The sequence below is a fragment of the Vollenhovia emeryi genome, unplaced genomic scaffold, assembly GCF_000949405.1.
Source record: "Vollenhovia emeryi isolate VEMERY1.0 unplaced genomic scaffold, V.emery_V1.0 DF939335.1, whole genome shotgun sequence".
NCBI lineage: Eukaryota > Metazoa > Arthropoda > Insecta > Hymenoptera > Formicidae > Vollenhovia > Vollenhovia emeryi.
Window position 1 is genome coordinate 102,638 of NW_011967031.1, and position 14,247 is coordinate 116,884.

Sequence of the window (14,247 nt, forward strand, 5' to 3'; positions counted from 1 at the left end):
CTCAAAAATTTTGTCGGATATGGAAAGACTCACCCTGTATATGCAAGTTTGATTACGCGTGACACTCTTTACCTCACTTCGGACCTCGTATATTCAATAGCGCACGTGAATTCCTACGACATTTATGATGTTTATTTCGTTTTGTGCTAATATCAACTTTTTCTACGAAATATAATTAACCATCAAAGTGCTTCTGCGTATAATCTGCCCATAGCCCCTAAGTTAAGAAGTACAACTTTAACATTTTTTGTCACTTATGTTATTAGCAATCGAGTCTAAACTTTTGCGTACTGATAGCTGAAACTTGCAACTACACTGTACTTAAATTAAAATTTTCTCTACAAAAGTAATTTCTTCTACAAAAGATCGGTTTATGCAAGAGCCACCTTATAAGTAACATCTGCATTCATTTCGCATACATTGTATTACATAAAATTAGTAACCACAATTTACGAGTAATTAGTAACCAAAATTTACTTAACATAAATATGCTAGGGTATTATCGTGTCAATTACGATGCTGTACTTTGGAAGCGAATTATCCAGTATTTAACTACGCTTAATCATTATACGTACGTACATGTAATCAATCGTGCTCAAATCATTGATGACGCATTTTATTTTCTGATGAATGATCAACTTCCTTTGTATACTTTTCTCAACCTAACAAAATATCTGGAACGAGTGACAGACTATGTAGCGTGGTATCCCATGCTCAAAGCTCTTGAGCATATGTCTGGTTTCTTTTTATTCGAAGAAAGTATATCCCTAAAGGTAGATACATAATAACAATTATTGTAAAAAGATATTTTTACATAGTTCATCATATTTCTTTGTCATACAAATAATAGCAATTTTGTGCGAATAATTTATATAAAATTTCTTGAAGTAACATAAATACATGTATTTAACTTCCTGTTCGGTCTTTGTTCTTTCGAATCAGTTTATGCAAACTAATTCTTCCTTGATTTTTAGGCACATATGCAAGATATTATACATGAACTTTTTACGAAGCTTATATCACATTTTGATTACGGTAAAGAAAAACCTAATGATCTTAATACATCCTTAAGCCAAGAAGCTGCCAAATGGGCATGTATCCTTGGGGACTTGACATGTCAAAGAATTGCTACTCAGAAATTGCAGCAGCATTTAAGTAAAAATTTTAGGTACAACAATTGAGTAATTTTCTCACATACGTCGTTATATGACTTTACTGACGTACGCGTGCACACGCTCATGCACACGCAGACACAATAATTGATATATTAAAATCGATGAAACTACAAGATCATAGAAAAACGCAATTTCTCTATAACTTAATGTTTTTTCTCAATATTCTGCAGAATTTTGCCAGGTTGGAAGGAATGGGCATATTGTAATGGTATATTGCCTAGTGATATTTGGTGGGACGTATTAAATTTATGGATAAAAAGTAGAGATAATAAACTTTTAGAATATTTGTCCTGCAACGGAAATTCTTCTATCATTATTAATTACTTACGATTTGACACAATAGTTAAAGGGAGAATATTCAACGTGCAACCCAATGACTATGTGAACAGTTTCCTTCCCACTGTTGCTAAGCATGCAAAGGATGACGTAATATTAGAATACATGTTACAAAATTTTAGTAAACTTGTTTCGAGGTAACATTAGTATAGTGTCTTCACAGGACATATTGCATTAAATATACATACATATTTTAAACTTGTACTACATGTGTTAAGTTAAAATTTGTATTGATTTAATAGCGAATTCACTTGGTATTCAACATTGATTAATATTATGAACCACGTACGGTCTGAGGAGCAACTCGATAAGGTAAATTTTTAACATAAATATAAATATAATTTTAATTTATTTGCACGTTATTATAAAACTTATTTGATAATAAATTTATTATTTATCATCTCAACTAATAATTGCGCAGAAAACCTAAATTAGTGTTGCAACCTATGCATCGAAATAATAACGACGGTTATTTATGTTTAATGGTGAAATAATTCATTTTTAGATATTAGAATTTGTGAAAAATGATAGGAAGTTTAAAGTGGAAAAAAGTATCTTTATAGTTCACTTCGATGACAAACATAGACTAAATAGACAGGTAATTTTTGAGAACTTGAAAGTTTATATTGATTTTCTTGTTTTTGAAAATATTTCTATTTGAAGGTGATACATGTACATAGGATTTAATTTTAATTACTCTACATAACAAAAGTGTTTTGTTAGATTTTATAGTAAAAATAATTTATTGTTGTTTTCTGCCAGTAAACATCAGATTAATATGTTTTAGGTATATGAAATTGTTAACAATGTTCAGGCTCATATGGATGTCGTGCCACTATTAATTGTTAAACAAAAAAGAGATAGACGTTTGTTCGAAATCGAAAATCAGCTGCATTATTTTCGACGCCTTATGCTGAGTTAACGAATTGTATTGTAGGAACCTACCTACATTTAATATTAATAATTTTTCATAAAATTGTTCATTTCGTAAAACAGATATTTGGTATAAAAGGCATTCGTAAGTTTCATTCCATAAGATTTTTTTAAGTAACATGTTGTACGTAATTGTTAATAAAGAGTATATGATATTTTGTGTGTAAAAGTCGCCATGGTAATTGCGTAAAATACAGTACCTATACCCGTACAGCACCGAGGGATTGCAGAAACATTGCATACTCCCTTCACTGCAACATTGTTACATTGCATGGAGGTTGCGAAATGTTTCAGCAACGTTGTTACAAGCTTGAAGCAACATTGAAATGTCCTTTCTCAGATATATTGCAATAATAATATGGTGCGATATACATATTTGTAATATTGATTTCATTATGCGTTATTTATATAAATATACAGGATACTTAAGATTTTACTAGGTTGTTCGGAAAGTTTGTTTTAAATTGCCTATATGTATATGTATAAAATATAGGAAATTTGAAACGAACTTTTCGAACAACCTAATAAGTAAATTTAAGAATGTAAAAACACGCAAGAGATATATGTATAAAAAAATGCAACGTTTTTTCTTATTTTATATGAAGTATATTAATAGATAAAGTTTGAGAACATATGACAGCCTAAACATCCAGGAGGTACACGAAAAAATTGTAACATTTTTTTTATCGCTCTTGGATGTCTGTCATATATTCTCAAACTTCATCTATTAAAATCTGAAGTACTTTACATATTAGAAAATTACTATCAAATTTGTGATTTATTTTAATATACCCATACAGCACAAAATATTGCAGCAACATTGCAATAATGTTGCAATGTTGCAAATTGCAATGCAACATTACGGAGACATTGTAGAAACATAAATTAACAATATGCCTGCAATATATCAGCAATATGGCATTTAGGTATATTCCGGAAATTATTGCAAAACTACAATTCTATAATTTTGCTATAATAATAACATAACTTTTTACAATATTTGTGTAGAGTCATTTAGTTTGATAGCCATTCTCAAGATATAATAATTAATAATCACGTTTATATTCTAGTCTTATTTATTATTTGACAGCCATTTATGTCAGTGAATTTTATTTAATTTTATATTTATTTTAAAAAATTAGAATATTGATATATGTATGTAATATCGATTTTAGATCCAACGCATCATTATCTTATACAGAATGTGATGTAATGAAAAATATATGATTTTTCAGTCGTTTCGATATCACATATTAAATATATTGATAAAAACGGAAAATACAATATTGTATACAACTTTTGAAAATGCATGAAACTATACAATATATACATATAAAAATCATACTGTATATTTTTCAGTCGTTTCTATATCACATACTGATATTTACTTATAATTACATACTTACATTTAAAATCACATACTTTGTAAGTCGTAATAAAAATACATTATGAAATAAATTTTTTGCAACGTTTCTACATTGTATAATAGTATAACTGCAACCCATCTGTGCTGTATGGGAATCGCCGAGTTTTCTTATCTTCAACTGGCAATGTCTATTTCTCATTGTCAGAATTTTAAATTTCAGACAAATTTCGCGCTATTGAATTTGCTGATCTCATTTTCATACCACATTCATTGCAAATGAAATATAAATAATGCAAGTTAATATGAATGATAATACAAATCTATTTTCCGTTCTTACCGATGACAGATTGAAGGAGATGTTGTCTTACCGTCTCAGTTAATTTTACCAAATAGAAATGTCAGAATTCTAACCTAATCGGCTTCTGCGAACGTCAGGCAGTGTCAATTTTTACCGATGCGTTGTTGTTCGCCAGGTAATAATTCTTGCTTTACACTACTCTTACGAGCAAACGCAGTTACAATAATACGTTTCAATAAATCACAACATACACGTTAATTTCAAGTACATAAAACGAACACATCCTTTTCCAACAGTTGTGCCTTTATAGGTTATAATGTACAGATTTATTGGAAAAAGAGTGGTAAATAATCAGTTGTTAATATGAGAAGTTAGCACAGCATATAATAAGCATAGAGGAATAAAATATTCTTCGCACAATCTTACACATTGGCGAGAAATCCGGCAATTTTTCAATTTGTTCTTTCACAAATGCAGATAGCGAAATCTGTCAGAACAGATTTTGTCAAGTGCCTACTACAAAATTTGAAGGCAGAAAGACTGCAGCTTGCATACAGGAACTGATGATATGTTCGACATGTTACCAGCGTGTCGACAGAAATACAACAAATTCTCACGTAACTGGACCTGTTCGGCTTCAGCCGACAATCTGTTGACAGCGTATGTTTTACAGACTCTGTTGCCAAAACAAAAGCCAAATGCCGACACAGGTGGCTATGGTTTTGGTGTGGGTTTCTGATGAAGCTGCTAACATTTTGCTGACTGGGCACCTAAAGCGCATTGATTATAAGAATAAGCCAAAAAGTCAAACCAGATGTTAAAAACTGTGGCGTGCGGAGGAAGCAGGGAAGAAAAGCCCACGAAAATCTGTCCACCCTCGTGGAAATGTTCTGCTGAAATGTATTTTGAAGATCCGTCTCAATTGACCCCGCTTCGTTATCGTTTCATTAATATTTCAGTGAAAAAAAATTCTCTGAAAATTTGTCGTCAAGAAGTAATACAGCTTTCAGTTAAAATCAGTAAATCCGATATACAGGGTGTTAAATTTCAAACGTAACAGGTGAAATATTTCGTAAACAATGCATTTTAGAAAAAAATGTTTCCTACAAAAGTTGTAGGGTTTCTGATAAAGTATTTCTTATTTACTTCATTATTTTATCTTTTCTTTTCTGAGTCCTCCCATTCCGTCATTTAATCTTCAATATCGCAAACTGAATGTTGAAAGAGTTACCAAGTATTTATTGAATATCTTAAAAAATATTAAGTAAATAAACAAAAATGCTTCAGATAAAAGTTGTTCAAATTAATTAGTGAAAAAGGATGTTATAATAAAAAATATAGGTTTCTATTTAAAAAATTCGTTCTCACCTCCACTTGACTTTGGAGACGCCGCCCAAGGTTATACGAATATTACTATGTTATGTTCCCTCTGAAACCCTACAACTTTTGTAGGAAACATTTCTTTCTAAAATGCATTGTTTATGAAATATTCCACCTGTTACGTTTAAAATTTAACACCCTGTATAATATCTAATATTTTATAATGTTCTATTACTTTTTAACAGAATACTTTAACTCTCCTTATATTCCACAGTGTTACACTGAATTTCCTAAAAAGAATTACTCGTTTTGAGACGCACTCGATCATTTCTCAATAACTTTATTTCACTTCTCGCCGATTTCGTAAAACTTTCAGCAAAATCTTTCCGACAATGCACCTTTTAACTCTTTCGTGAGCACTGGGACACAGTGAGTCTTACAAAATTTGAAAAGACTCGATGATTTAGCATGCGTTCACTGAAAAAAACGTTATTTAGACAAAAGTTAATGGACGAGAAAAGTAACGCGCTCGCGAAAGAGTTAACTGGTCCTCATGCACACAGGGAACGTATTACTATGTACTCTAGTTAACTTCTAATGTTTATATTCATTTTTGTTCTCTTAACATATGTTACAAATTGCGTTTTCGTAATTTACAATCGAAAGTCATTCTCTCCACGCGCCTTTTTGTGTACACCCACTTCGAATTCGATGACGCGTACGCGCATATAAAGTGTTGCTGAATTACAATGCAAATAAATTATACAAACGTGGATTTAATCGCATGCGTATATAGATTTTTCTCAAGTTAAATTTCGTACTCGTACTGGAAGAGGAGTGTCGTACGTGCAAACTCCGAGCGTTACGTGGTCGTCAATATTTTTAGTAAGATTACTTTTATTTTTTTTCACGAGATCTCTATCTTACACAATTCATTGTATACTTTAATATGCGTGTGTCAATTGAGAAACAGCGATTCACCGATTGCCGTATTGCATCGCGATCCAAAGCAAGTCGTGTCACGCTGACATCCCCGTTCTTGCCCTTCTCACCGGGGTACTAATTGTAAGCAGGATACCTTCTTAAAGTTCGCGCACTAATTGCACAAGACTGTTCCTTATCGCAAATGTAGTTGCAAAATCGTGAATCTTTTTTTTTCTACAACTAGAACAACACTTGCGCGCGCTAAGTGATTTAGTTTTCCTTACTTTCTTACGATAATTTTTACGCGTAACAAATAGTTAAAAGTTAACTGATGAGCAACGTGACACATTAAGCAAAGGGAGTGAAGCATAACATGAATCTAAAAGAGAAGTAAAGCACACCGCGCTTCGAGAAAATCAATCGGCTCCGCGGCAAAGAGGCCTCAACAGTTCGATATTAACGACATTCACGCCGGTAACGTTTCCTGTTTAGAAAGCGAATGTTTAATTGAAAAGCAGTAATATTGTCCAGTAAAGTCAATCCAATCGCCGTCTTTGTGCCGGCTTACTGACCGATTAGATTGACTCAATAATCACTGCTTTATTAAGCATCACGAGAAAAAGATGGTCCAGAACTTCTCGATTTTTCATAAGGAATAGCGCCGTGAATGTAATTAACGGGCGATCTTTGAGAGACACCTCGTAGAGCTAGCGATTATATCTTGCGGAACACGTCTTTCACGGCCTATTGTCGCGCATTTGTTTCGAGTGAGACGTCCTTTTCATCTCGGTACATTCGTTTTCCTCTGGCCACGTAGTACGGATCGTATGCCGCGAGGATTTCGTCGAGCGTGCCGCGTCGGTCCCTCGGTGACAGTCGCTCGTTTGCTAGCCGGTTCGCGTTGACGTCGCAATTGTTGTTGTTACATCTGGACGTTTCTCTCAGTAACACCCTTAGAAGACTCTCCGCGATCGGGAGGCTCGTCGTTTTAGCGCGATCCTCGTTGTTCGGGGAGAAGAGGTTCTTCCCGAAGTCTAGCGGCACCTTCTTACCTCGGGAGATAATGTACGGCTCGGTTAGACGCTCCAAAATATCGCTGTGCTTGTCTCTTCGCTCTAAAGACAGCGAATCCTGAAGCTTCTTCCCGATATCCTCCAGCCATTCAGCCTGTCGCAGCTGCAATTTAATTTTACAGGTCTTGCAAACATTACGCTTCTCTCGGTAATTCCAAGTCTGCATCTCGGGATTCTTCGAGTCGGATTGGCTTGTTAATTGCGAATCTGTCACTTCTGTATTGTCTTTGTTAATTTCAAATCTGCTCTCCTCATTCTTCGTTTTCCCCTCGCTTTCCAATTTCTTGCGGTGCGCATAATAAAGTTCCCATGCTTTCTCGATGGATTCGTTACGGTCTGTATCTATTTTATTCGAGCGTTCTACCTCGTTGTGAAACGGATCTTTATTTCGGGGTAAGGTGTAAAAGTCATCGCGGGTGCCTGGATCGTTCAGCTCGTTGACGTAAGCTTCAGTCTTCATCGGATCGTACGTCTCGTTCTTCTCGTCTTTCTTAGAATTCGCGTCACTTTCATAGAGCCCTCGTTTCTTACGGGTTTCGGGGAGCTTCAGTAACACCGACTTTTTCCTTTTATTTATATTAATAGCAAAGCGACTCTTGCTATCATTGAATCTCTCTTGGTCGATTTTCGCAGTTTTGCTACTGTCAGTTTCAACATCGTTGGGAACATCCTCGCGCTGTATCTCCTGCTTCTGCTCGGCAAAATCTGTAATTACGCCTTTCGCGAGTATGCGATTCTGCTTTGCAAATTTGAATCCTTGCAACGATCTTTTCGCCAAATTCCTCGGATCGTCCTTTTCATAATTTTTAGTAACGACACCGTAGCTCGTGTCCTTCGACTTTTCGGCTTCTTTCGATGTGTTATCGATTTTGGAAAATGCCTCACCTCTGCTCTCTATTTCGACAATCGCAGCATCGTTTGTATCTCCGTTCAGATCTTGACGGGAATTATAGCGATTTCTCTCCATTATCTGATTGTTCTTTACATCGGCTGCTTTATCCTGAGATCCATCGTTCGTCTCGGCAGACCTTCTCACGCGACTTTTTATTAACAATTTTTTGCTTTTGTTCGGGTAACCGAGAGCCGCTTCGTAATCTTCAATGCCCATCTGTTCCGGATCCTTAATTCGATAAATTTTCTTTCCTCGTGATAATATGTAAGGGTCACCGTTGTCCATGCGCTGAGAAGAGTCTAAATAGTCGATATCGATGTCGACCCACGTTGGCTCCTCCACGTAGAACGGTTGTTGAAGCTGCCAGCCTTGATGTTGCTTACAATAGCTCTTTCTTTTCGAGCAGTTTTCTTGCAAATCGTTCCCGTTTTTCTCCTCTTGGATGCCGATAGAGATCAAAACTCTCGGTTTAGTGCTGTCAAATTTTGACTTGTCGAAAGATAAGTCATCCTGTGGAAACCGCTCCATTTCGTGCCGCCTGTAATAAGATTATAATCTTATTTTTTATTAGTTTAATATTTTATTTACAACGAATTGTTACGTGTAATAATATTTTTAACGGGTTTTGCACGTAATATTTCGTGTAACAGCAAATTTTAACTTTTTTTTATAGAACCTTGAGACGGTCAATTTTAATTTAATTAATCTTACTTTGCACGTATTAATGTAAAAAATAAATTGTAAAAATTTGAAACAATTAATTCTCACATAAATTATTTTACGAAATAACTATCTTAAGTGAGAAGCAAAGATTAAAAAATGAATAAGATTTATTGTTTTTTTTATATTTATTGAATGCTGGTACGCATAGATTTTCTACTTTTACATCGATATGTGCCGTGCGAAAGTCTCTGACATTTGGTTCTTGTAATATTATATTGAAAAGACACGTCGGATAAATTTCATGTTTAAATTTTGAGCGCATGTAAGATGATTACCAAGTATTGTCGTTTGTTGTGTTACCTGATGATCGTTGAGGGTAGTTTTCTTGATTCGCCAATGAATCGCGTGTCCGAAATCCGAGGGAACTGTCTGTCGTTCTCATAGTTTAAGGATTCCTCTATTTTAGAAGGAATATCTTTCCATGGTATTCGCTTTGCTTTCTTATTCCACAGCTGCTTGTCGCAGATCCATGCCGTCTTCGGTCTTGGGTGGTTTTCCATCTCAAAGCACAAAATCAATTTCACAATACTGCTAATCTTAATAAAAATATTAATAAATCATACTGATCAATGAACCATTTTCTTAATTTTCGATGTCAATTTTCTTCATTTTTCACCGAAGTCAACGTGCACTTCGATGCGACGTTTCTATCTATTTTTGAAAAACTGTGGTAAAATGGTACTTTACTTACTAGAATATTTTCGGATACTGCTATCGATAGCAAGGTTGTGGCCAACAATATTTTCTTCATTGCTGGAAGATGAAAGATTTATGCATATTATACATAGATTACATTTTCAATACCGTGACGCAGCGCAATATAAAAGAATTACCTTTCGATAGTTTTGTTAAAGCGCTCTTACTATTTTCAGAGTTTTCCTATTTATATTTATCATAATATATTCGAGTATACAAGAAAATATTTCTCGTTCAGGGTCACATCCAATTAATAAGACTATTATGAATATTAATGTCATGTGGACATACAATTCTGCTCCATCCTATTTTGTTAATTATTGCGTAGAAAAAAAAGTGTACGCGGTATTTTGTTGCGATCAATGACGAAGACTGTTACAAAAATTTAGGAATATACAATCAATTCTTTTACTCGGAGATATTAAACTTAATGAATAAAGAAACACGTAATTAAAATTAACGTCTTGTACGCGCGTCGAAAGTACATTAACCAGAGCTCGTCAAATTTAAAATGCATTACCAATAATTTTGTTATTGTAATTAACATATATTTTAAGCTATTATTATCGAAATTAATTCTCGATCGATATAAATACCTGTTGACAAAATAAAAACCGTTGAATTATCATAATTGCTATCTTGTTGGTTTAAAGAGGGATTATTAGTCGAAAAAATTTAAAAAAAACACCTTTAGTCAATATATAAAATATGATTTTATTTAAAATCACGGCGTGGCAAAGGATGGAGAAATTTGTAGCCTTCCGTGCCAATTTGATAATTCATCCCTTACCTGTTGCGGCGTTCACCTGTTGGCGAGTGTCTCCGGTGTTCGCGAGTTCCTTGACTAGAATGGCGACGGGCTGACTCTCGTCCGTATATTTATGTCCGTTGGTCGAAACTCCCGTGGGCCATCCCGTCGCGGTCGAAAGATTAGGCGGATTGCATGGGGAATTCGTTCACCTGGCGCGGATGCCCACGCCAATCTACTCCGCCAACGAGTGCAAACATCTTGACGTCCACGTCTCCGCTCGCCTCGCCGTCGTAACGTTATGAAACTTATTGTTAGAAACATTATCGGTGCGAGAGGGATAGGGCGGCGCGGTAGAAAAAAAAGTCACCCTGTTTTTCGCCCCGAGGGCACGCGGCGAACCCGTGGCCCGCAAAAGACGTAGTGTGATTGACTGACGTAGATCTTCATGGCTGCACGAGGATCTCGAAAGCTCGATGGTGAAATCTAAGTTGATTAAACGTTTCGTCGAAATGCATAGGATAAATCAATATGAAATTCACAGAATTTCATAATTTGATAAATACTTTATGAGCGTAGGAGAAGTCGTCGTGACTTTTTGTGGTTTTTTATTTTCGAATTTGCCCTAGTGGAAATGATCCCTTGTCATTTGTATAAAATTATAAGATTCTTATTAGCATACATTTTTATTATGTGTACCCAGAAAACATTTTGCGCGCAAACATCTAGTATTGCGACCACGTACTTGGATAGGATTTTGCTTGCGTTGTTAAGCCATTTTTGTGCGTGAATTGTTAGATATTTGCGCGCAGAATTATACATTAATACATGAGCGTGCAAAAGCACGAACTAAACACATCCTACGGGCAAAACTCAGGCAAATCTCATACAAATTTGCATGCACGAGACAAGCAAAATTTGCGCGCAAGAATTGTTATCTGAGCAACCTTTCTAAAACCTGTGCGTGATTTTTAGGTGAATGAAGCAGAGCTTGAGCGCGAAGGAAGAAATTAACAAAAATGGTAAGAGCTCGCAAGAATACAAGGGTCGTAAAACTTTTTTTTTACTATTACGATATCTGATGGAATGAAGAAAGTGTTGTAAAAAATATATTATAAGATTGTAAGTTATATAAATGCATAAATTTGCATGTTTTTAAACTTATTATTCCAAACTTTCTATATAGCCATTGAGAGTTTCAAATTTGTGTATTAATAAACTATTAAACACATGTTACTTTAACAATTTTAACATTTTCAAACTTACCTACATTTCATATCAGAGATTCAGATTTCTTGGCGATGGCGACTGTCCAGACTGGTTGCTAGCGGAAATCAACACGCTTTCGCGAATGGTATTGTTCAATTCTTTGTTTCTCTCTGTGGAATATATACATAAATATTCCCATACAATATCTATAATAATATTATATTAGAATTCTCGACTGTTATATTCATATACATATAATGAGAAAAGACACTGAAACATTTTTCATATCGAATATACTCGGCTTGCACCAATGCTCACTGAGTGAATAAGGCTTGTTTTCAGTCAATTTTTATATTTATAGATTAAATATCTCTCGAAATATTTCTTAGCCACTAAATAGCAACCGTACGGATAAATTTTTAGCTAAATATTTTTTGAACCTGTATTTAAGACAAAGTTAAATTTACGAGTTGACTATAAACAAGCCACTCAGTGCGTACTAGTGCAAGCAATCGCTACTGGAATTCGCTATTAGAAAAACGTGTTCAATACTTTATTTCTAGACTTCAATTAAAATGAAAATGCTAGGTCAAGCAGTGGCTAAATATTTGACCGATGGAGAACTTGATGTAAGTAATAAGCTTGCGGTCTATTGCTAAAAGATTTATAATTATTTGTTTCTATTGTCAATAGTGATACAAATGTCAATAGGAAAAAATTACTTTAAAGAAGATTCATTATTTTGTTAAAACGAACATTCTTTCCAATAATTATATCAAATATCTTGAATTTAAATTACTTGTAACTTCAAATATATTTAATTAGCCTTTATTGCATTGTACTGAATTTTTTCAGGAGGAAAAAATAAAGAAGATTACTCAAGACGCCAAACTTGGTGCGTGCAACTTATTTGTATATTACTATTATCACAATCGTGAAGTAAAATCACGCGTTAAACATTATCTGCCAAAGGAAAGTAAAATGTAGAGATTTGTGTTTTATTTAGATGTAGGCGATGCGAAAGCAATAGTAGCTGCTCTCGAATTGATATTCACATCTTCCGCCCGGTACGGCGTTTCCGCTGCTGACTTAAGCAGCGAACTGCAACAATTGGGACTTCCCCGAGAACATAGCACGGCTATAGCAAGACTGCACACGGATCACAGTCTCCAGATCACGGCTGTACTCTCGTCTCAATCTTTAAGAGGTGCGAGCTCTGCATTTTTTTACAGAACTAACAAGGGAACGGTCGGAAGTGTCCTTCACCAATTTCGATGCGCTTCGGATATGTTGTAGAGCATAAAAAAATATTAGACCTGTATTTTTTTAGCGATTTTTTTCGACGTTTAGGGGGTAAAACAGCCCCGCGAAAATAACGGATTTTTTTTCATTTTTTATGAATATCTTCGAAAATATAAGGTGCGTGAAAAAATATTTTTTACCTTTAGGTATTCTGAGCATAACTTCTGTCAAATGCACCGAATGTGCTAAAAATTTTACAGTAGACACCTGATAACAGGTACATCTTGTACACGAAAGATAATGAAATTTGACAAAGTGCATCACGATTTTCGAATTTTTCATTCGAGCACTTCAAAATTAATTATGCTCAAAAGATGGAAAGGTGATATATTATTGACCGTTACTGTGTGTGGGCTGTCAAGTTTAATTTTCGGAAAAGTTTCAGCTCGTACAGAGCGTAAAAAACTTATTCAGATTACATCAGTTATATCTGACCGTATTTTTCGGTCGCGACGTAGTTATGGTCTACGCAAAAATTTACATTCCAACTTTTGCATTCGCAGTCAGTCGCTTGTCCTCCATCGAAGTACTGCCTTGCGATAGCTCGTCGCCTGTTTCCGCTGTGACGTTAAAATTGAAGAAAATAGACGGAAAGGAGGAAGACTCCACTATAAATATCTCTAAGGATGACGCGCAAGTGTTATTGAAAGGTACGGAAACAACGTTTAGTTCCAAAACTTTACGAAGGTAGCTAGTAACTTTTTTGAGATCGAATCCACTGTACTGCAAATTTTTGATTTCATATTATATGCACACAAATGTTATGCATTTTAACACAAGAGACACATTCTTGGTTTTCTTTTTCAGAATTGAAGAAAGCACGGGCGCTAATGGAAAATTTGTGAATATTAAGTAAGAATAATAATTACAGCATTTTATAACACAATTATTATACTTTATGGGATTAGATTATTTATCAATAAACATGCCATGTAGAAAACATAGTTTTATTCTAAACAACATGTAGAAGACGGCTAATGCGTGTCTAAGGCAAGATATAGGTAGCCTATAACACATTGGAATTTATTAAAATGTGAATTTACATACCGTTTCTTTCCACCTTTGTCCTGCGCGCCGGTCTCTTTTCGGACATAACGCAGTTTTCTCACGGATGGAGTTATTATCGTCAGCAAATTTACATGTTATCGATAAACGATTTGTAATTATATTTTAAATGCTACGTTTAGCATTTTTAGACGCTACATTTAGCATTCAGTCACCTCCGTTTCCCATATTGTAAATTATTCTTATT

The 14,247-nt window shown here is 34.7% G+C and overlaps 3 protein-coding genes across 11 annotated transcripts in view; 2 read left to right on the plus strand and 1 right to left on the minus strand.

Annotated features, from left to right (window-relative positions):
- Positions 1-2,598, plus strand: part of LOC105558533 (thyrotropin-releasing hormone-degrading ectoenzyme-like) — a 9,196-nt gene extending 6,598 nt beyond the window's left edge. For 5 of the 7 annotated variants that reach the window (XM_012006265.1, XM_012006266.1, XM_012006270.1 and 2 more), the window contains 6 exons: positions 496-773; positions 975-1,168; positions 1,346-1,648; positions 1,754-1,823; positions 2,017-2,109; positions 2,299-2,598. In XM_012006265.1, coding sequence (XP_011861655.1) covers positions 496-773; positions 975-1,168; positions 1,346-1,648; positions 1,754-1,823; positions 2,017-2,109; positions 2,299-2,433 — 1,073 coding nt within the window. In that variant the 3' untranslated portion in view covers positions 2,434-2,598. The remainder of the gene's footprint in view (positions 1-495; positions 774-974; positions 1,169-1,345; positions 1,649-1,753; positions 1,824-2,016; positions 2,110-2,298) is intronic. The other 2 variants (XM_012006268.1, XM_012006269.1) reach the window with 2 other exon arrangements.
- Positions 2,599-4,179: 1,581 nt separating this feature from the next.
- Positions 4,180-14,023, plus strand: LOC105558536 (COMM domain-containing protein 4). 2 transcript variants are annotated; one of them, XM_012006275.1, is made up of 9 exons: positions 4,180-4,283; positions 4,586-4,768; positions 11,460-11,506; positions 11,767-11,838; positions 12,257-12,322; positions 12,549-12,588; positions 12,700-12,900; positions 13,499-13,645; positions 13,803-14,023. In XM_012006275.1, the coding sequence occupies exons 3-9, from the start codon at positions 11,504-11,506 to the stop codon at positions 13,838-13,840; spliced, it is 567 nt and encodes a 188-aa protein (XP_011861665.1). In that variant the 5' UTR covers positions 4,180-4,283; positions 4,586-4,768; positions 11,460-11,503; the 3' UTR covers positions 13,841-14,023. The 2 variants fall into 2 exon arrangements, with proteins under 2 accessions (XP_011861665.1, XP_011861664.1); XM_012006274.1 differs by lacking the exon at positions 4,586-4,768.
- LOC105558535 lies at positions 5,592-11,445 on the minus strand. Of its 2 annotated transcripts, XM_012006273.1 has the most exons (4): positions 10,527-11,445; positions 9,732-9,793; positions 9,341-9,540; positions 5,592-8,855 (listed from the first exon to the last, which is right to left on the minus strand). In XM_012006273.1, exons 2-4 carry the CDS (start codon positions 9,789-9,791, stop codon positions 7,097-7,099), a joined length of 2,019 nt encoding a protein of 672 aa, XP_011861663.1. In that variant the 5' UTR covers positions 9,792-9,793; positions 10,527-11,445; the 3' UTR covers positions 5,592-7,096. The 2 variants fall into 2 exon arrangements, with proteins under 2 accessions (XP_011861663.1, XP_011861661.1); XM_012006271.1 differs by having other exon boundaries at positions 9,732-11,445.
- Positions 14,024-14,247: the final 224 nt, after the last annotated feature.

What these genes read in the sequence shown, in the direction of transcription:
- LOC105558535 (XM_012006273.1), bottom strand. Translation starts at nt 9,791, where the DNA reads ATGAAGAAAATATTGTTGGCCACAACCTTGCTATCGATAGCAGTATCC. An exon ending in CAGTATCCGAAAATATTCTA is followed by an intron (nt 9,541 to 9,731) that starts GTAAGTAAAGTA and finishes TTGTGCTTTGAG; the next exon opens with ATGGAAAACCACCCAAGACC. An exon ending in CTACCCTCAACGATCATCAG is followed by an intron (nt 8,856 to 9,340) that starts GTAACACAACAA and finishes ATCTTATTACAG; the next exon opens with GCGGCACGAAATGGAGCGGT.
- LOC105558536 (XM_012006275.1), top strand. An exon ending in TACTCAAGACGCCAAACTTG is followed by an intron (nt 12,589 to 12,699) that starts GTGCGTGCAACT and finishes TGTTTTATTTAG; the next exon opens with ATGTAGGCGATGCGAAAGCA. An exon ending in CTCGTCTCAATCTTTAAGAG is followed by an intron (nt 12,901 to 13,498) that starts GTGCGAGCTCTG and finishes TTGCATTCGCAG; the next exon opens with TCAGTCGCTTGTCCTCCATC.